General features: G+C 40.1%; 11 protein-coding genes across 11 annotated transcripts; 5 read left to right on the top strand and 6 right to left on the bottom strand. All coding sequences in view use genetic code 12, as the record gives it.

Moving 5' to 3' along the window:
- Positions 1–120: 120 nt before the first annotated feature.
- CANMA_005218 (uncharacterized protein) lies at positions 121–2,298 on the top strand (the record flags this gene model as incomplete). Its single annotated transcript, XM_051817577.1, has 1 exon — positions 121–2,298. One exon carries the CDS (start codon positions 121–123, stop codon positions 2,296–2,298), a length of 2,178 nt encoding a protein of 725 aa, XP_051669152.1.
- A 180-nt stretch (positions 2,299–2,478) lies between these two features.
- MSC7 (meiotic recombination directing protein) lies at positions 2,479–4,326 on the top strand (the record flags this gene model as incomplete). Its single annotated transcript, XM_051817576.1, has 1 exon — positions 2,479–4,326. One exon carries the CDS (start codon positions 2,479–2,481, stop codon positions 4,324–4,326), a length of 1,848 nt encoding a protein of 615 aa, XP_051669151.1.
- An 89-nt stretch (positions 4,327–4,415) lies between these two features.
- CANMA_005216 (uncharacterized protein) lies at positions 4,416–6,323 on the bottom strand (the record flags this gene model as incomplete). Its single annotated transcript, XM_051817575.1, has 3 exons — positions 4,416–4,747; positions 5,072–5,696; positions 5,988–6,323. 3 exons carry the CDS (start codon positions 6,321–6,323, stop codon positions 4,416–4,418), a joined length of 1,293 nt encoding a protein of 430 aa, XP_051669150.1.
- A 630-nt stretch (positions 6,324–6,953) lies between these two features.
- On the bottom strand, positions 6,954–11,882 carry SWR1 (chromatin-remodeling protein; the record flags this gene model as incomplete). Its single annotated transcript, XM_051817574.1, has 1 exon — positions 6,954–11,882. One exon carries the CDS (start codon positions 11,880–11,882, stop codon positions 6,954–6,956), a length of 4,929 nt encoding a protein of 1,642 aa, XP_051669149.1.
- A 393-nt stretch (positions 11,883–12,275) lies between these two features.
- CANMA_005214 (uncharacterized protein) lies at positions 12,276–12,905 on the bottom strand (the record flags this gene model as incomplete). The annotated part of the gene is made up of 1 exon (XM_051817573.1): positions 12,276–12,905. The coding sequence occupies one exon, from the start codon at positions 12,903–12,905 to the stop codon at positions 12,276–12,278; it is 630 nt and encodes a 209-aa protein (XP_051669148.1).
- A 387-nt stretch (positions 12,906–13,292) lies between these two features.
- CANMA_005213 (uncharacterized protein) lies at positions 13,293–13,613 on the bottom strand (the record flags this gene model as incomplete). The annotated part of the gene is made up of 1 exon (XM_051817572.1): positions 13,293–13,613. The coding sequence occupies one exon, from the start codon at positions 13,611–13,613 to the stop codon at positions 13,293–13,295; it is 321 nt and encodes a 106-aa protein (XP_051669147.1).
- Positions 13,614–14,011: 398 nt separating this feature from the next.
- CANMA_005212 (serine/threonine protein kinase) lies at positions 14,012–15,358 on the top strand (the record flags this gene model as incomplete). Its single annotated transcript, XM_051817571.1, has 2 exons — positions 14,012–14,590; positions 14,660–15,358. The coding sequence occupies 2 exons, from the start codon at positions 14,012–14,014 to the stop codon at positions 15,356–15,358; spliced, it is 1,278 nt and encodes a 425-aa protein (XP_051669146.1).
- Positions 15,359–15,390: 32 nt separating this feature from the next.
- On the top strand, positions 15,391–16,737 carry CANMA_005211 (uncharacterized protein; the record flags this gene model as incomplete). The annotated part of the gene is made up of 1 exon (XM_051817570.1): positions 15,391–16,737. One exon carries the CDS (start codon positions 15,391–15,393, stop codon positions 16,735–16,737), a length of 1,347 nt encoding a protein of 448 aa, XP_051669145.1.
- Positions 16,738–16,917: 180 nt separating this feature from the next.
- Positions 16,918–17,877, top strand: MED4 (Med4p; the record flags this gene model as incomplete). The annotated part of the gene is made up of 1 exon (XM_051817568.1): positions 16,918–17,877. The coding sequence occupies one exon, from the start codon at positions 16,918–16,920 to the stop codon at positions 17,875–17,877; it is 960 nt and encodes a 319-aa protein (XP_051669144.1).
- Positions 17,878–17,896: 19 nt separating this feature from the next.
- Positions 17,897–19,060, bottom strand: HEM15 (ferrochelatase; the record flags this gene model as incomplete). Its single annotated transcript, XM_051817567.1, has 1 exon — positions 17,897–19,060. One exon carries the CDS (start codon positions 19,058–19,060, stop codon positions 17,897–17,899), a length of 1,164 nt encoding a protein of 387 aa, XP_051669143.1.
- Positions 19,061–19,408: 348 nt separating this feature from the next.
- Positions 19,409–20,905, bottom strand: LPT1 (lysophospholipid acyltransferase; the record flags this gene model as incomplete). Its single annotated transcript, XM_051817566.1, has 1 exon — positions 19,409–20,905. The coding sequence occupies one exon, from the start codon at positions 20,903–20,905 to the stop codon at positions 19,409–19,411; it is 1,497 nt and encodes a 498-aa protein (XP_051669142.1).
- Positions 20,906–21,132: the final 227 nt, after the last annotated feature.

The raw sequence follows: 21,132 nt of genomic DNA, 5'->3' as shown, positions 1-21,132 counted from the left end.
GTATCAGAAATTTTGATTACATAATTAAACAAATCCAAGCCAAGCAAAGAAAAAAAGAGAGAAAAAACAAAATTAAAAAAAAGACCATTGTGGGCTTGTTACTTACACTTTTCAGGAAAAATGAGTTCACGAGCACTTAGGAAGCTTGGTGGAAAGAGTCTTGAAGATGAGTTAAAGAGACTAGATATTGATGTATCTCCTGAAGAGGATGTTGCAGATAAATCTGTTTCAGAGGATGATGACCAACCTGCAATCAATCCGCCCAAGTTTAACGCTTTTGCATTTCTTGATGGCAACGATGAAGTGCTGGACAATGACGATGAAGACGAGGTAGAAACACAAAATGATTCCAAACCGGCTGATACCACTAAGCGCATTGAGTCAAGTACTCCACCAACCAGCAAGAGGAAGTCGAAAAAGAAGAAAAAAGCCAAGAACAAATCAAGGTCATCGACACCTGCACAAGAGACTGAAGATGACGAGGAGGAGGACATTGACAAGATCCTTGCCGAAGTAAAACGCAAGGAGCAAGTCGCAAAGCCTTCTCCAAAGACAACTTTAGAGTCGTATGATTTTGAAGAGGAATATGATTCTACCTTGGAACCCTGCGTGGTTTATGACTCCAACTTTAAAAATTTCACCACGGAAAGATTGAAGCGGTCCCTCCCTTTACTATCTATCAAATCATTTAAAAATTTAGATCAGGACCAAGAATACAAGAATTTGTTTGGTAATTCGTTATCAACCGAATTGATCGAGGATGCAAATTCAACCACATCATTAGCGATATCACCAGAATTGCTACAGCAGTTTAAGAAATTAGGCAAAATGATCCGGAATTGGGGTGGCAAAGATCGCAGGAGCATCCCAGGCACATCACGCAAGTTACTTTTATCTAAAATAAGGGATGATTGGCTACCTACGCAATTGAAAAGTGTATCCATGGAAGAATTGGGCGAAGATGAAGTTTTTGAATTGCTCAGATATAAGGAAAGTGATGTTGATGACTCCGATTTACGTACAAAGGTATCTAAAGAAAGAAACTTGGGTGTGAGGTATTTCAGGTTTAACAAGGTCAATGATACAAAAAATAGGGTAGCAAATACCAGGTTTTATGCATCAACTGTACTTACACCAGATCCAGAGTCTCTCATGCATTTATTGCAACAGAATCCTTACCATCAGGAAACATTATTACAAGTGGCAATGGTATTACTAAGACAGGGTGACAACAAAGCCACTTCCAATGCATTAATAGAGAGGGCATTGTTTACATTTGACCGAAGCTTCCACAAAAAGTTTCATGAATTGGTGTCTTCAGCCGAGAACGGATTGGTCAGGCTTCCCTATGAATTTTTTTCCAATCGTCAATTTCACTTGAATTTGTTTAGATATATCGTTTCCTTGGGCGAGAGATCTCTTTTCGAGACAGCATTAACGTATTGCAAGTTCTTATTGAGCTTATCACCAGCAGATGACCCCATGGGAGTGCGTTATTTCATTGACTTTTACTGCATTATGAGTGAAGAGTTTGGATATTTGATCCAATTGGCAGAATCGCCTTTAGTTACTTGCTACACCAGGTGGTATACACCGGGTATTGCATTCTCAACTGTTCTTGCATACTTGCTGCTAAACAGAGTGGATGATGCTGAGAAGGAAATACAAAAAGCATATGAGGCGTATCCTTACGTTGCATACAAACTACTCACCGATGTGGCCCTTTCAAGTGTCCCAGGCGTAAAAGAGTCAGACTTTAAAGTCACCCATGAAGTTGCTGTAAGTGCAGAGACATACTTGGTGAGGGCAAAACTTTTATGGCAGAGTCACCTTGGCTTCTTAGGTTCAAGCTTGGAAAAGCTCTTCAAAACAAAGCACAAACCAAACTCGACCTCTTACGCTAGCTCACTTTTTGGATTGCTCAGCTTTGGGGCAAGAAATACTGACGAATTATCAAACGAAGTCCCGTTCAACCTCATTAGATTTGCTATTCTTTCCGGGGAAAACAAAATAATGGCAAAACTACCTAAATCAATATGGGGTCGAGACGATCTATTTGAGTTTGATGCATTGCCTCCTAAAGAAGAAAATTCTCAGGAATTGAATATACATGGTGGCTCCAAGAGGATATGTGATTCGTTGATTGATTATGTTGATCAAAATTTGCTCGGAGCAATAGTACAAGAGAATACGCGAGGTATTGAAGCAGGGTTGAGTCCTGAAGAGACTGCATTATTGCAAGAAGCTTTGCGCAATGTAGATGGACATAGCGATGGGGAGGCAGAAGATGCGGATTAAACAAGCATTGATACCCCGCTTAGTATATACAGTGCTTTCTTTCTATTTATAGTATAGCAACCTGAATCAAATGGACTTTACTGTTTCGTTTTTTGGTCGCGAAATTTTAATAAACGTTGACCGAAAATATTTCAGTGTTGACATTTCAAAGACCCTCTTTAACAACACACAACTGGACCCATGATTGCCATAGACTTTGCATTTCAGCAATGGCAGTGGCAGTATCAAATATCAACGACGTTCTTTATATTTGTCATCCTACCGGCTTTGTATTACGTCTATTGTAAATATGTGACTTCATCGCCAAATTCATACAACAAGATTGAGTCGCCAATTAAGGTGACATTTCCAATCCCTGACGAAGCCAGACGACATTGGAAGGGCAAAAGGTTATATCCTAAGCCGAGCCTTGTAGTTGGCAACGACACTACCAAAATACGGTGCTACTGTCCTGCTACCGGCCAAGATTTGGGAATTTTCAATGCCACGTCTAGAGCCGAGATGGATGAAATGATTGCCAAGGCAAAGAAAGCCCAAAAGGAATGGAAAAATAGCTCATTCACAATCAGAAGAAAATTTTTGAAAACCTTGGCCAGATTCATTTTGGAGAATCAAGAAAATGTGGCCCGAGTTGCATGCAGAGACTCGGGAAAGACAAAATTGGATGCCTCTATGGGGGAAATAATGGTCACTTTGGAAAAAATCAATTGGATCGTTGCACATGGTGCCAAGGTTCTCAGACCTAGTCAAAGACCAGGTCCTTCAAATTTCCTTTTGGGGTTTATGAAAAATGCAGAGGTGAGGTATGAACCATTGGGAGTCGTTTCGGCCATAATTTCGTGGAACTACCCGTTCCATAACTTGATGGGTCCCTTAATTGCGGCAATTTTTACCGGAAATGCTATTGTTGTGAAATGCTCGGAAAATGTGGTTTGGTCAAGCACCTGGTTTGTTCAAATGTGTCGTTCTGTTTTAAAGTCATTGGATTTGGACGAGAACTTGGTTCAATTATGCTACTGTTTTCCTCAAGATGCAGATTATTTCACTTCGCACCCAGGTCTTGACCATATCACGTTCATTGGGTCCAAGCAAATAGCCCATCATGTTGTTACCAATGCTGCTAAGCAATTGACTCCGTGTGTAGTTGAGCTTGGTGGAAAGGACTCATTTATTGTATTGGACGATGTCAAAGACTTGAAGGCGTTATCTTCGATCATTTTGAGAGGAACCTTCCAAAGCGCTGGACAAAACTGTATTGGTATTGAAAGAGTGATTTGCCTACCAAAAGCTTATGACGAGTTGATAAAAATTCTCTCCGAGCGCATAAAGAGCTTTAGAGTAGGATCAGATATAGACCAGTTAGATGAGATTGATATGGGTGCCATGGTTTCAGACAACCGCTTTCAGTACTTCAAAGATTTGATTGAGGATGCAGTTTCAAAAGGAGCCAAATTGGTTTATGGAGGTAAGCCTTACCAACACCCTAACTACCCTCAAGGTCACTACTTTGAACCTACGATGTTGATTGATGTCGATCCAAAGATGAGAATTTTCAACGAAGAAGTTTTTGGCCCTATATTAACCATGATCAAGGCAAAGGACGTTGACAATGCCATCGAGTTAGCAAATAGTACTGAGTATGGATTGGGTAATTCCATATTCGGTAATGACTTCATCCAGTTGAGTCATATAGCGGACAGACTAGACAGTGGTAATGTCGCCATCAATGATTTTGCTACATACTACGTGGCCCAATTACCATTTGGCGGTGTGAAGAAATCAGGATATGGCAAATTTGGAGGTGAAGAAGGGTTAACAGGACTATGCAATGCCAAGTCCATTGTGCTGGACAAGCCACTTTTACGGATGCTCGGCGTGGCAACAGCTATTCCTCCACCAATTGACTACCCAATCATGGACGACAAACGAGCATGGCGATTTATAGAAAATTTGAATATAGCTGGTTATGACGCACGTCTTTGGGCCAAGTTGAAGTCTTTCAAAACTTTGGCTAAAGGTGGCGCTTGAAAATGAATACTACAATTGTTTCTATTTTTATTTCTGACATATTGATGTGTAATTCATCTTGTAGCTATAAAACCTCCCATTTAATGCCTTTACGTGTTTGCATTAATGTGCACCTGAGGATTTGGCGAAATTGTGGCTTCGACTAACAATTTTACAACATCCGACTTCTTTTTCTCAAACTGCTCTTTCAAACTCTTGAGTTCCTTTTCAATTTCAGCTTCAGCTTCTTTATTGATCTGATCATTTATGCCTTCATGGTCCTTTTCAAACTTTTGTAATTCCTCTTCCTTTTGCTTTTTGTAGTTTTCAATTTCTTGCTGAGCGTCTTGCTTTGCAGTTTTCAATCTACCGGTTCTGTACTTTCTTGCCTCGTTAACAATCTCAGCTGCTTCTTTTTCTGTCTTTAATAACGATTGAATTCCTGATGACATGGTGCCTTGATACGGTTGCTTCAAGGTTGGTTGTTATCGAGAACGACACAATTTTTGTTCAACACAATTGAGCGTGTAGCATGGCAAAAAAAAACAGTTACATACCAGAACCAATTCAGAGTGCCCCCCCAGAGAACTTAAATCTACACAGCATCAATCAAAATAAATTGCAGGTTGTGTCTATATGCCCTATACTTTCTGCCTCACAATATCCGTTATATTCTCTTTGATAAAGAATGCTCTGTAAAACCTTTTCCATATGCAGTTGGCCAATCCAATTAAGTTTATAATGCAGATAATAAATAGTGAAGCACCTATTATAGCGCTCATGACTTTGAAGAACAAAAAGTCGTAGCCCGCCACACCCTTGGATATTTCATTATTTGCAAGTGACATAGTACCCACCGGGAATGTCATAGTCCACCAGCCTTTGTTCCATTTGATCAAGCCAAACCTTTTTGTTGTCCAATCGGGGTCATGGTTTTTGGCAAATGGAGAACTTTTAGACATGCATGACGCTATGGCGATGAATAAGTATATGTAACCGCCTGCTAATAAAAGATAAGCCCCTAAAGCAGACGGAACCAAAAACGCTTTAGCTAAAGCGTCGTCTGGGATGAAATCGTACATGTTGTTACCAAATAACATCATGCTGTAACTGCTTTGACCAACAAACCCAATCGGTAAAAACTGCGTAAAAATCTGCGGCGTGCTTGGAATCTTGCAAAGAATCAATCTAACCATGAAAATGGCACCAACTCCGTGGAAAAGCATTAGTGAAATGAAAAACAACATCAATGCAGTGACTTCGGTAATAATCTTTTGATTGCGAGTTTCCAACTCAGGAGCTATAAGATGACCCGGCGAGGAGACAACACAACAACAGACTACTGGCATGAATATGCTAGCATTGATATCGGCGATTTTGTGTGCACTAAACTTTGACAAGAATGAAAAGAAGAATATGACTGCGGTGTTCATGACTGCAAGAACCACTCCGATCCACCATAGCACCCATAGGAAAATGGGATATCTCCCATGTGTTAGAAGATTAATACCATTGATAATTGTGCTGAAGCCCATTGAATATACTGCGAAATATAGGGAATGACTATAATCATGAATGTAGAGCGCCATTCGCAGAGGGTGGAACCAGCAACTCAAAACACACATGACACTGGTGACAAGAAAGAAGAATATGGTGATGCAAAAAAATATGATTCCACAAACCTCTAGCCAGCGGGCACCATAAGGGAAGGCGTAGAAGATGTTACCTGTTATTCCACACCCTAAGAAGGAAACAAAGTAGCTGGGATGGAAATCATCAACTAGTTCTTTCTTTAAAAACTGTCGTACTGTTAAACGTGCAGGGCCATTGCACTTGTCACCATTTGCATCTGAACTATAGTCTCTATCAGCAGTTTGTTGTTTGTCATGTGTACCACCATTCACTGCTATTCGATTCAGTGTTATTTTTGAAGATGAGGTTGCTGTACTTGAGGGCGTCAAGGATACATTTAGCTCTGATCCAGCATCAGCGTAGTTGTCTTGGTCCGCTCGTGGCATATTATTGGCATAGAAAGAATTTGGTGAACCTGCTAAAGCTGTAAGGGAAATGTAAAGTGAAGTTAAATGATTAGGGAATGACCCCAAATATAAAAGTTTGGAGGGGAGAGACTTCGATTACCGTGGGACAAAGATTAAACTTTACTGCAAAATTTCTAGAAAGAAAAGGGAAGAAGAAAAGAAAAGACGTTACGTGTAGGCAGAAATAAATGAATGGATGAAACCGATATTGGAGCCGTCGCATTTTTTGTTGAGTCAAACTTAAAGAGGCTTTAGTAACATAATTTTTGACTTCTCACTGCAATAGATTATCTCATTCTTTGTTTTTATTCTTCTATTTTTTTGATTTTTTTTAACTCGGGATGCGCAACGCTTCGAATACAATGAGTCAAAAAAATTTTGTGGGGGGAGGGGATGATGTAACCACACTGGGAGATTCATAGCGGCATTAATTTTAATACCGCACAAAAGACCGCTCAACAGCCAAATGGTTGGCGAGAATGTCTTCCATCCGTCCTATCGCGTCAACAAACAATGCGCAATGCATGATAAGGGTTGTCATTGCGCGTTATGTACATCAAATCGTGAATATTACTACAACTATCGTCATATTATATACATTCCTTAAAGTTAATAGTATCCGTCGGAAATGAACCGCAACATGTACTCGTCAATGTGACCCACTCCTTCCTCGTAGTCAACATCAATGGGCATGTCATCATCCGCATCCGATCCTTTTATCATCGATGCTGAACTGGTTGGACCATTTGAACCATTTGATTGGGGCTTGTTTTCATCAGTAAAGTCCTCATCGTCTACAGCAACTTCCTTCAAAGCTGCACCGGCAGCCACTCTATCCTCTTCGTCTTCAGCTTGCGCAAATGCTTTCGTCATTTTCATGTCACCAGAAAAGTCAATAGTTCTATCGGCAATCTCCTTGGTACTTTGCGAGATGTTTGGATCATTGACCAAATCACGAACCGAAAATTTACCAAGGTAATCAGTAGTGAACTCACCCTCTTGAATAACAACATTATCCAATTGCCGTTTCTGGTTGGCTTTTTTGATAATGTTTGACTCTATGGTTGATTCGGACACAAATCTATAAATATGAACATCCCTAACTTGCCCAATACGATGGCATCGATCTTGACATTGTTTGTCCATGGCTGGGTTCCAGTCCGAGTCGTAAAAGATGACAGTATCTGCCCCTGTCAAATTAATACCCAACCCCCCAGACCTTGTTGATAATATAAAGACAGGAATCTTGGGATCTCTATTAAACTTCTCGGTCAATAATTGTCTATCCTCAATTTTTGTGGCACCGTCTAACCTCATGTACCGGTAACCATGTATATTTAAAAATTGCTCCAAAATATCAAGAACTTTAGTCATTTGTGTAAAAATCAAAGCACGATGCCCTTCGGCAGTTAATGTCCTCAACAACTGGGCCAATCTTTGAAGCTTACCGCAATCATATTGCAACAACGTTTTGTCAGGGAACGCGATTGACAACTTCACTTGTGACTGGTGGAAAGGATTTGTGATTTTACCACTCTCGATTTCTGGCTTGACCTTGTATTGGATTCTCTTGGGAATGAGCTGATCTTTCATGTCCAATGCCACGGCAGCAGGAGTTACTATGGAATATTTTTCTATCTCGTCTGACATTGCATTGGCTCTCTCAGCGACTGACAAGCTGTATTTATCAAGTAGCGAGTTTGTATTTTCGGCCCCCTTAATTGTCAAGAAACGTAATAAGGAGTCACCATATATTGATTTCTTTTCACATCTTAGTGTGTTGAGGTACAGAATATGTTGGAGCTTATCCTTGAGTTCAGCCTGCTCCTGACTCTTTAAATTCTGGAAACAGCCAACAAAATCTGTAAAGGTGTTCTTACCGCCACTTATCATCTTCTCAAGCTGAGTAACCTGTTTCTGGAACTGGCCCAGTGACTGTAGACGTAATGTTGACTCTGATATGAAGTGGTCCAAGTTGCCGTTGCTGGTAATGTTCAAATTGAGAACATCAAAATCAACCACGTCATTTGAGTTCATAGATAAGCGTTTGACCAAATCATTTATGTATTGGAAAGAAGACGAGACCGAACTAGGCATGGAGAAAGACGTCACTATTGGTCTAACCTCAAACAAGTCCGGATGGTTACAAACTTTTCTCAATTGCATCAAGCAATTAATAATAGACAAGAAGTTGCCCGACGCCAATGTTTCTTTCGTTTTTGCACGGGACATAAAGTCGTCATACAAATATCTTTGCCTTTTTGAAAGCCGACAGTACAAAATGTGTTCAAATTTCCCTGGCATTTGCTTTTCCACATCCTTCTTTAACCTCCTTAGTATATATGGTCGCAAAACTTGATGTAATCTGGACACGGTATTTTTTGTCTCCTCATCCATACGCAGTGTCGTTTTTTCATTCTCGTCAATCAAGTCGGAATTACTGCCCAACGTGGTTTGTTCTAAAATTTTGTCAACAGGCTTACCGAACCATTGCTGGAAGTCCTCCAAGTTTGAAAAGCCATCAGGCATCGATAAATTAGTCTTTGAAGAAGGCATCAAGAAATACAACAACGACCATAACTCGATTAAATTGTTTTGCAATGGTGTACCTGTGAGTAGCAACCTATTTTCAGTATTAAAATTAAGTAATGCTTTCCATCTTGTAGATCTAAAGTTTTTAATGTTGTGTGCTTCATCTAAAATCATATATCTCCATCGTCTTCTTTTGAATGCTTGCTGATCCTGGACCACTAATTGATAGGAAGTTATGCAAACGTGAAACGCGTCAGGCTTGTTCCACCCTTTTCTTTTCTGGGCTCTTTGCTGCGGTGAACCATAATATGTCAAAATTTTGAAACCAGGGGCAAACTTCTTAAATTCCATATCCCAGTTCAACATCACAGAAGTGGGGACAATAATTAAATGAGGTCCCCATATTTGATGCTCGCAAGCCAAATAACTCAATAGTGAAATAGTTTGGATGGTCTTCCCCAAACCCATCTCATCTGCCAAAATTCCATTCGTGTTATTGTTGAATAAGCCTGCCAACCAATTAAGACCTTGTTTTTGATAAGGTCTGAGGGTTCCACGAAGTAAAGACGGTACTTTAACGTCCTTCACTCTTGACCCGTTGATTAACTCCGTGCCTTCTTCCTCGTCATCTTTGGAAACTAGATCCATGTTGTCACTTTCACCATTAGGCACCAGATTTTCTTCTTCTTCGGACAGCATCAACTCGTCATCACTTTTTTCACTAAAGCTATTAACATCGTCATCACCTGAATCCTCGACTTCGGTACTTTTACCAGCATACAAGTTTGCTAATGAGGTTTTGCTTGACAGTTCCACTTCTGATTCGGAATGAGACAAATCCTCCTGATCCACCTCTGATTCGTCTTGGGATTCGCCATCTGAGCTGGACCCAGAAATAGGACTACTTTCATCAGAGTCCAAAAGTTCATTTCTATCAAGATCCAGATCGCTTACGATCTTTAAATATTCGTCAGATGCCAGTAGGTCCTTAGATTTGCCATTTCGCACTGTATTAAAATAACTTTCATCATATAGAGACACAAGCCCTCGAGTCTCGTCAAAGCTTTCCTCTTCACTATCAAGCAGCTCTTCTTCATTGCCCACAGCATTTGTGATACCCTCGGAAGTGGGCTCAACAGAGCTTTCAATGTTGGCGTATTTCCTTCTCAACTCTTCAACTGATAGATTGATATCAGCATCAGCTGCCCCCGACAGTCCATTCGCCTCTTGTTCATCGTCATCGTCATCCTCTTCTTCATCCGAACTGGACGAGAAATTGTCGGAATCATCCGAGTCATCCATTCTCAGGTCGTTGCCCTCGCTTACAATATTCTCACTCTCGGCAGTTGCTTCCTTGGAAGATGTTAGTTGTGCCTCAAGAAGCTGAGTCGAGTGTTGCAACATTTGACTTAAATGTTCACGGCCTTTGACCTTTTTGAGTTCCTCTTCTTTTGCAGTTTGAATGATCTGGTATACTTTGAAAGCGTCGTTCCATCTCTTTTTAACAGCTTGCATAGCAACTCTACTCATCTTTTTCAAGTTCTGCTCGCGTTCCCTCAAAAGTCGTTCCTTTTCACCTTTTTTCCTCTTGAAATGCTGATCAACTATAGTAGCAACTCTTCTAGCACGATTCATGTGCTGCCTTCTCATCTGATGGTGAATACGGGAAAAGGCCATGCCCTGTGCCACAAGATAGTCCTGGTGGGTTGAATCGTTACTGGAGCCTTGCACTTTGGGAATAACCGATGATGTATTTCTAAAGGGATCACTCAACTTGACATTAGAAACTGGTGGTATTATCACTTTTCTTCTTTCTATTTTATTTGCATTGAATTCTAGGGTATTGTCAAGATTAATTTTGTGCCAGATATTCTTGAACATGTTCATCTGCTGAGCATTTATAAATTCAAACTCTTGTTTTGTAAAGTTGTAATCTGGAGCATTCAGTTCGTCTATGATTGGTGTCCTGTAATTATTGTCCAAAAAGGTTCGAAGTTTTATGGTTAAATTTGGAGCTACTCTTTCTTCATCTAGTGTTTGTTCTACCTTTATAGGTTCGGGATGGAAGTCGGGAACAGCATTCTCACCGTTGGTTTTGTTTAGTACCATGTCACTATCCGTTGACTGAGGTGCCCAGCCAGGTACATGAGAAGGGTGGGTTACAAGAAGGTTGGGTAGGCTTCGAGAAATCTGTTTTATTCTTTTGTTGAATGCATGTGGTACAACTTCAGCCCCATTAAGCACACCCTCGTCTTCCTCAACACCCTCAACAACAACATCATTATCGGTCTCACAATTGTCTGTATTTTGTTTAATGTCTTCAGCATTACCACCATCACTGACACTTTTGCGATCTTTCGTTTGCTTTGAAGTCTTCACTTGAGGTCGTACTCTTTGCACCTCATCTTTTCGAGATTCTTTCGATTTGCTGTGGATTTTAGTTTTTGATTTAGTCGATTGCAATACTGAAGTGTCCTGGCCAAGTTTTGAAAACATGTCGACCTCAGCTTGTTTATATTTTTCAAGAACTTCCCTACGGAAAGGAAACTTTGCATTTAGTAAAGTTTCTCTCTCCAAAAGCTTCTTTTTCTGAAATCGAAACGGAAGCGCCTTTAATTCTATGTCATTCTCAATTTCACTGTCCCATTTCAAGTTATAATTGTGTTCTTCACAGAAGCTCCGAAATGATTCTGGCACTGACTTGTTCGCATTCTTTGAAAATTCTGTTGGTACCCAAGTAATTATTGACTTGTACTCGGAAAGCTGGTATAGTTCGTTGGTTGCTAGATCAAAGTCTACAAGTATGCTCGCTAGGCTGTCTTCCTTTGATTTTTCAACAACTTTTCGTCTTTTGCTCATATTTACTGATGTGCCGTTATTTTCATGCGTAGTTGAATTTGGTCTCTTTGACAGTGATGATCGAGATTTGTCGTTATAAACAGGAGCACCAGAACTTCCCAGGCTAAGTCTCGACAGTGTCCTTCTTCGTCCCACCTCCGTCGTCATGATTAATGCTTGTAACTTGATGTATAGGTGGAAAATATATATTTAAAGGCAAAGAAGAAAAGTGATACAAAATAATTCAGTTAAAAAAAAAAAAGAACGCGAAGGCACTGTAATAATCAACTCTTTATCAAAGGAGGACAATTTTTTCAACAGCATGATCCTCTGGAAACGACCACTTAGATGGTGTTGTATCAGTACGGCAGTGATAGACTAAAGCCTCTTCATGTCTACATAATCAAATCATTGCTCTTTATACTAAAATAGGTTTTATGTATATTGCAAAGATAAATAAAGAGTGGAAATTGCTATTACACAGCAGAGAGAGCGACCCGTGTCTAGACCATCCTATTATTACAGGCCATTTCAACACCACATGATAAAACTATTACTCCTTTAAGCCTTTATGTAAGATGCATTACTCTTTTCATATGAGTCCCTGTTTAAAGCAACATCGGACTCTTCCGGCAATACACCACATTCCTTTTCAGCAGTAACATCAGGTTTATTTTGATAAAATGGAGCATCCTCCTTTGATGGGGCACCTAGAGAATCAGCTAATCCATTGTATGGGAATGATCTAATCATAGCTGGCTTTTCAGGGTTTAATTGAAAGTAAGCTACGACTCCGGCAATACCAAAGAGTAAACCAAAGAATATACCATTATGTTTCAAAGCTGTTGAGTCAGACACGAAATCATAGTAATCAGGAGACCAGATGTCGTAGAGATCTTCATCCATATTCACTGGATCGTTCAAGTTTCTTCTATTTTGTTGGTCATCATATTTCAAGTATGGGTCTTTCTTTTGAGCCAAAATTGATGGCGGGTTCTTGTAGTCGGCCCATTCTGGGTGTTCTGGATCAGCAAGTGGTATCGTTTTACCTGTGACTTGATCGTATATAGTTGCCTTGGTGGAGTTTTGCCTAATCATAGGCAATTGTCTGTGTGAGTTAGCTATTGAATTTTTGACTAACATGTTTGATGGACGGAGTGCCCTTGATCTTATTCCTAGACGCAAGCTCATTGTATAATGTGGTTTGCCGACGTTCTTTTGCTAGTGACTTGGTATTAATCGCTTCTACCCTTTTCCAAATTTTTTTTTTTTTCTTTTGTTCGTTTTTGTTTTTTTCGTTTGAGCCAATAAAATTTAACCTTAATGGAGCTTGCTTACATTAGGGTCAATGATGAGCAAAACTCACTCAATCTAGAGGGAAGCTTTTCTACAAAAGATATCACGAATAATTTAATGTGTAGATATTTCTCCTGCTGCCTATATCCTTCGAAATCAAACTCCTAATTGATTCCAATCGTCTGTAAAGACTATTATCAAACACCAATCCGATGGAATCTGTAAAGTCCACAGCGGGACAAAGTCCTTCCGTTTGAAGTAAATTCCCCCTTTTGTTCATATTTACTCTTTCGACGCTTTAAGTTGTGGCTCACCAAATTTGATAGACTTCAAAGGCGAATTCTCACCATTGGCGTATTCCAATAAACCGGCATTTCCTTCTATATTAACACCAATGTATTTGGCAAAATATGCAATACTTAAAAACACGGGCACAAATGCAAAGAGCACGCTTGAGTTGTAAACATTCCAGTATTCATGAACGGGTGGAGGATTCAAGTTAAAATTGTACTTGTTGTTGAATGGGACAGACTTTGACGTTTGCTTGGCTGCAGTGTGTTGAAACCTTTGGGTCGTTATCCTTTTCAGTAATCTAGAGAACATATCTGTAGCAAATTGGTTAGCACTTGGAATATGGAAGGGGAGTCTATGTAACGTAATGAATGGTGAAGTTAATGTGGGACCTCGAACAATAGTACACACAAAATTTTTTTTCTTCTTCTCTCTCTTTATTTGACACTCGACTGGTGCGTCTGAAAAGGGAAATGTAGATGTTGCAGCACAGATCTAGAACCTACAGAAGATATACCTCCCCTTCTCAAGGGGTAATTCAATTAGGTTGGGGTTTTTTGCAAGCTCTGTGGTATGCCTTCTTGGCAGACCTCATTGGATATGTAGCTACACACTTGTATACTGACTGCACTCTTTCTACCAGATATACAGTCAAATTCTGTTGCAAAAATAATTATTTTTGACAACCACTTTGCTCTTTTTTCTTCCTAATGCCATTAATGGAGATCATTGCTGTATTTAGAATCGAGTCAGTTGATGGCACCAAAGTCGCTACCTACACAAAAAGCCAAAAGCTCAAGAAACTTAATTTGGGTTCCATTGGTTCGCTACCTTTGTTTGCTCTGGAAGTTATAAAAGTAGGACGTGGTAAGACCTGTGATGTTAGGATAGATAACCCAGCAATTTCCCTCCACCATGCTACTATATGGTCGGTTCAATTTGATTCTGACACTTCTCCTTTGGTTTATATCAACGACAATTCAAGAAATGGGGTGTTGTATAACGGAACAGACATGCATAGAGGAGAGACGAGGCTTTTAAAGGACGGTGATACACTTGAATTCAAGACAGCTGCAATTTTCACATATGAAACTTTGGAGGTTGATACACAAGATAACACCACTATAACCATTGACACTTGGAATATAAGTGACTCCTTAATTGGTACAGGCTCATTTGGATCTGTCTTTGTTGCATCATCAACTACAAATTACAAACTTTATGCGGTTAAAATACTGAAGAATGGAAGCAGGAGTTCCGAATTTGATCTCTTACGAGCAATCAAACATGTTTGTATTGTCACTTTTTTTTCTTTTTTTATTCTTTTTTTGCAACCAATTACTAATAAAATACGTTAGCCTAACATTATTACACTATATGATGCCATTACGGTCAACTCATCAACCTATTTATTCCAAGAATTGGTATGCGGTGGAGACCTTTTCTCGTATTTGGTTAATGATAACCATCTCCGTGCACTTCCCGAGCAAGAAGCTATCTTTATTGTTTTCCAAGTCATGAAGGCCCTTCAGTTTCTACACAACCATCTAAGGATTGTTCATAGGGACTTGAAGCTTGACAATATATTGCTACAGCTTCCATTACCCAAATCACGAATTTACATCTGTGACTTCGGTATAGCAAAGAAATTGACGTGCTCTCGCACAAACACTTCGGTCGGAACTATCGAGTATAGCGCACCAGAGGTTTTCAACATCGATATCAAAGGGAAAGCATCTGAGCCTTACAACTTTAAATGTGATACATGGTCTCTCGGAATCGTTACCCATATCTTATTAACTGGAATTTCACCTTTTTATTCTGAACTGAAGGAGCATATCCTAAAGTCAGCACGCCAAGGGCAGTTAAATTTCTCGAGAAAACAGTTTGTAAACATATCAAGAAATGCAAAAACATTCTTACTGGCCTTACTTCAAGTTGATCCAAATGATAGAGTGGATGCCGATGGTTGTTTTAATTGTGCTTGGATTGCCAGTAATAGAGCCAAGTTAGAAAGATTCTATCGTGAAAAAATTGTTGACACACAAAATAGGTAACGCATCGTCTCTATTCCCTTTTGCCATAATACATGCTGTCCCAATCCAGATACACACCAAACCGGTTCAATGCCAGCAGGAGTCATCACCCAAACAGAGGCCTGGACCGTTCCTATTCGTCCAATCAACAAAACTTTGGGAACCAGAATCGAGGGTTCAAGAGAAGGTATAATTCACCTGACTCTGTAGGGTACTCAAACACTCCTTCCGCTTCTTATAGAGCAAGACAGAACCTATATCAACAACATGCCACATCTAAATATTATGAAAACTCCTATCAAATGTGGATGGGTGACCTTGATCCGTCCTGGACGGAGGAATTCATTCATTCCATGTGGTCTTCATTGGTTACACCACCAAAGGCAGTGAAAATCATGCGTGACAGGCTTAACCCCCTGAAGCCGTCTTACAGCTTTGTCACTTTTCAAGACCAAGAAACACTTGATTTGGCTCTCCAAAGGAATGGTCAATTGGTGCCAAATTCACACCGAAAGTTCAAACTAAGTCACGCCAGCGCAAAGAATAACGCCCCCACTGGGGCAGCGTCTGGGAGTACTAGACCTACAATAGGCGAGTTTTCGTTATTTGTCGGTGACATAGCATCAGATGTTAGCGAAACTGCTCTATATAGCAAATTTAATTTGAAATACCCGAATCAAATCAAACTGGCTAGAGTTATAGTTGACCAGGAAACCAAAATCGGGAAGGGGTTTGGTTTCGTCAAATTCTTCACGGGAGAGATAATGGAGAAGGCTTTGAAAGAGATGCAGGGCGTTATGTTGGGGTCGAAAGCTATTAGAGTTGGTATCGCAGCGGGTTCTGAAACAAGTCAATCAAGCTCTCTTCACAACAAACCAGATTACAAGAAAATACCAATTGCTCAAAGCCAGCCTGAGCTAGATGCAAGCACAGATGAGAATAATACAAGTATATCCATATGCGGTTTATCGTCCAAGTTTACAGAGAGCGAACTTGAGCTGCTATTTTTGGCCTTTGGAGACTTAATTTACTGCAAGCTTTCGCGTGATTTGCAAACGGGTTATGTAAAGTTTTTGTTACGAAGTGCAGCTGAGGCGGCAATGGCTCATTTATGTGGTTCCATAATTAGTGATTGTCGGTTAGAATTAGCCTGGGGAAGCAGTACAAAAGTCGAAGACGGTCCGACCAAATTTGAACCGAAGCTCGAGGGTAGCTATGAGCCAAGTGAAAAGCCTCCATTATTGTATAAATCAAACCAGTACCGCAACAAAAAGTTGTATCTACTACCAAAAGATGATATAAATGCATATGCAACCCAGTTGGATGGAGGTGAAACTATGCTGACGCAGCAAGTGAATGATATGTACTTGGAGAATAAAATGGCTCGAGAAAGTGTTTAAGCTTTAGAGTGTATTCACGCAGGAATATAATTGAAAATTGAATCCCTATAAATAGTTCTATCTGATAACTCGTAGACAAAGACTCAATTTCTAATTCAGTTGTTTGCGATGTAAATACAAAATAGCGTCTAACAAAAAAAAAATTAATTTAGACTCGAATCCACCTTTCTCCAAGCAGTCATGATGCCATTTCAAAAGGAAAATTCGCCATTCAGATCCAGCCCCGTTTCCAGAGTGGCATCTTCAACGCGATTGAACCAACTAGCGCAAGAATCAAGAGGGTCTTTGAACAATAACTCGAGGCCGTCTACACCCACAGTATACGTTTCCTCTTCGTTGAACCCTTCAAAATATGCTTCGACTAGTCAAGATAATACAGATGATAAAACGCGGTCGAGTGAAGAGCTTGCTGCATTCAATATGCTACCGATTGTTTCAAAGATTGGTGATTTTCGAGCCGCTTTAGATACGTTGAGCAATGGGATTTCACATTATAAAGAGGACGAATTTTATACGAACGTAGAGAGAATAGTCGAAACGAACACGAGCCTTGAAAAGGAAATCCACGAACTAAGTAAGCACAAAGAACGTGGCCGAGAGGTTAACAACCTCTCAAAACACAATAAAGGTCTTGAGATTAAATTGAAGGAATATTTGCGGGAATTGGTACAGGTCCGAAGTGAGCTAAAGAAACTACCCAAGACCAAAAATGAATTCGATTCTGTCCTGGTAGATGCGGAATCCACAGCAGATGTGGAAAGTATATTGAATTATTCCATGAAGCTAGCCAAGTTTACCAAAGCTCCTGCCGCTGTAGGAAACTTGCCTTTTCAAATACATCCTAATAACTACATATGGCCCGCCGAGGATTCGTTGAGACGCGGAATGCTTGCAATGAGTTCATTACATGCAAATGAGATAATTAAATCAGAGTTACTGGATGGGGAAACCACTAAGGAGGAGGAACCAGAGGACGTGAACGAAGGGGTTGAATCCAACGAGCCTAGTAAAGATCACTTGGCTAGGAGGGATTCCCACACTTCAGATAAAGCCTACAGCTCCTCTCAAAAAGAGGAAAATGTATCACAAGCCGATCTCAACTTGGACTTATTTGATCCTGATGACGAATATTCTGATTAAACCAGACATATGAATCTATTTACAGTCTAAATAACTCACTTGGGTGTTTAAAAGTGCCTGATGCCTTTTCGCCACCCAAAATGCAATCCAACTCTAACTGTTTGGAGTACTTTTTTCCGCTCTGTAAGTGTTCCTTCACAAGATCAGCCAAGCCTTCAATAAAGATCTCATTTCCATTCATAGATTCCGCTCTTTTGATTTTTTCAGGATTTTCAGCATCTTCCATAATCTCTATGTCTAACTCATGGAGAGTTTCGATGTGATCCGAGGTGAAGGCAATGGGTACCAACACAATACCTTTTATATCGTTTCTTTTCTCCAACCTGTCAATAATCTTGGCAGTTTGTCCACCTAACCATGGCTTCGGACCCACTTGCGACTGCCAAACCAAACGATACGGGTTAGAAAAGTTCAACTTCTCCATTACCTTATACACAGTAGCTGCCACTTCAGCTGGGTATGAGTCACCCAAGTTGACAATTTCCATAGGCAACGAGTGGGCTGAAAAAAGAATGACAATTTCGTCTCTTACCTCTGAAGGAAACTCAGCCAACTTTTCTTTGATGTTGTTTGCAAAGGCCTGCACCAAGCCTGGTTGTTGGGGCCACCTATCTATAATTGACCAATCAATACTGCGTTCCGGATCAATTTTTAGCGTCTGCCTATAAAGTTCATTAATCGATGACCCTGTTGTTGAATAGGAAAATTGTGGGTACTGTGAGAAGGCGACTGCACGCTTAACGCCATCCTTTTTCATTTCCTCCAAAGTTTCTTCTGTTAAGGGTCTTGCGTATCTGAATGCGACATACGGCTTGTGAGGTGCCGTATCGGGGTTTGTTTTATCCAAAATCTCACATACTTTTGTACACTGATATTCTGACCACTTACGGATTGGAGATCCTCCACCAATTTCTTCATAATGTTTTTCTATTTTTGGTGTACGCCTCTTTGCTATGAATTGAGCCAAAGGTTTTTGGAAAATCCCAAACGGTATTAAATCGCCATCTTGGAATAGTCTAAGCAAAAAGTCATGAGTTTCTTCTGTTTTAGACGGGCCACCCATGTTCATGAATACTACACCAGTAGGGGATTTGGTTGCGGATAGGGTGGTAGTTGAGTTGAATCTGAGATACCATCGAACAGGGGACCTCACGTTCAGTGACCGAGTAAGTCTTGATAGCATGGTGTGGTATATTTCTTTGAGCAAGGGTTGATGTTGACGACTGTTAGAATGAGATAAGTCAAAGTTCAGATTTTGAAGGGTGGGTGATTTGAAAATTTCATTGCGAGTTGCTACTTTTAAAATATTTACACAAAAGCAATTATGCATTAGTCAAAAAGCAACGAGGGTCTGGATTCGTAAACAAATCCCAGTTCGATACGTCAGCCATTGCTGCACATGTAACACTCTAGAAGAAGCTTAAAGTCCGGTGAATATATTTGTAATTAGTCTACCAAAATACACACAAATTGTTTGATTGTAAGAAAAGGCAAAAAAAAAAATAGAATAAGTGGCAAGTTCTATACGCATTCAATTCGTTTTCTCCATCTTGTCCTTCTGTTTGGAAAACTCTTCCCTCGTGTGATCAAACATCTCGTTGATTTCTTTGGTAAAGTTGGAGTACGCATCTTTCAACCCATCGAAATCATCGTCTGCAAGAAAGTTTCGACTTTTGAACGAGTTCCATGCGTGTTTCAAATCTTGCAACTCCTCATCAATTTCATCCTTGTCTAGGTTCTGAAGATGATCGAGTGATGGAACACCCAAGGTTGGCATATGGTAACTCTTCTCTAACTTATTTTCCACAGCATTGGTCACTAGATTGTTCTCTTCTTTTGTCAAATTAGGGTTTAAAGTCAGTGGTTTGACTTGCGCGGTACTCTTTAATTTAGTCTCCAGTCTTTTTATAGTGAAATACTTTGCAAAAGGGCCCCGGTAGATGAAGAACGTCCCGGCTATGACGACCAACAACCAATAATGCACTGTTTGCCAACATAACAAGGACTTTTTAAAGTCGAGAATGACAAACGGCTGAACCACAAATCCAAACGCAAGTTGTGTTGAAACCCACGATACAAAGTCGTAAATCCTTTTTGTTGGTTTAGGGGTAACGCCATCGTCTTGCAAAAAACGTGGTCTGATATTCCTTCTGTATAATTTACCAACTGTTTGTAAGAAAGCACCAACCACGAATGTCAAGTAATAGCCCGGTCTAGTGCCGTGCCAAAAGGCACTTGTAGCAAAGGTAAAAACAGTGCTTTTAAACCCTGGCTTTTTCCCCTTTTTGGCAACCCTTAAGTATATATAATGCTTTAACCACTTGTTGGTGTTTTGGTTCCACGCCTCTAAACATGTGTGCACGTTTTGACCCAACTCAAAAGCAACGGGATCAACATTTTGCACTCGGTTCCATTTAAATTCATGTGTTTCCGCATCGTATCCATTATACCCAATGCCGCACAAGATACACGCCCCTTCAGCAATCAACCAAATCGTATAGTACTTAAGTCTGTATAAAAATCCCAAGAGCCACATGTAAAATATTCTGTAGAGAAATTTGTGGTTAGTGACAAACTCCTTAGAGAAAACGAACTCAGTATTGACCAATTTTGGAACTTGAAACAAAAGAATTGCCCAAAATACCCCTTGCAATAACTTTTTGAACGCCTGTTTTCCACTTTTGGGAATCCTTCTTTTTCTTTTCTTACCAGGCCTCTTATCTTCTGGGACATCATCAAACAAAGTGGAGTGAATAAAGTTATCGTAATCCGCATAATCAAAGGCAGGTCCAGTTAATAGCGATGCATAAAAGAAAGTGTAGCCTATAAAGGGCAACAAATTGGGATGCTCATGGATAGCTCTTGATCTATTGTAACTGCTCAATGAGTCGATCGGTTGCTTTCCATCATGCACACTCCACCCAAATGCTGACAACTTTAAAACTAGAATCATTTGAGCACCAGATATGTCAATGATTGCAGGATCATACTCAGCAAAAAATTGAAGATGGAAGTGGGTATAAGCCATGTGTATCATCAAAAATAAGAAATTGAACCAAGGCATCTTGGGTGTTCTCAAGTACCTAGTTATGAAGTACGAGCCAAGAGACGACAATAGTAGTGTCCCCACTCCCCATGTCAAGTCACAAATTCCAAATATGTAGAACGATGACACCAAAACGTTGTAGACATTTTTGAAAAAGTAGTTTTGATCCGGAATTCGTTTGAAAATGATACCAAAAGGGAAGGAAAGCA

The sequence above is a fragment of the Candida margitis genome (genome assembly GCF_024628925.1).
Source record: "Candida margitis strain CBS 14175 chromosome Unknown scaffold5, whole genome shotgun sequence".
In the NCBI taxonomy this organism is placed as follows: Eukaryota; Fungi; Ascomycota; class Pichiomycetes; order Serinales; family Debaryomycetaceae; genus Lodderomyces; species Lodderomyces margitis.
This window is presented reverse-complemented; position numbering and strand designations above follow the sequence as displayed.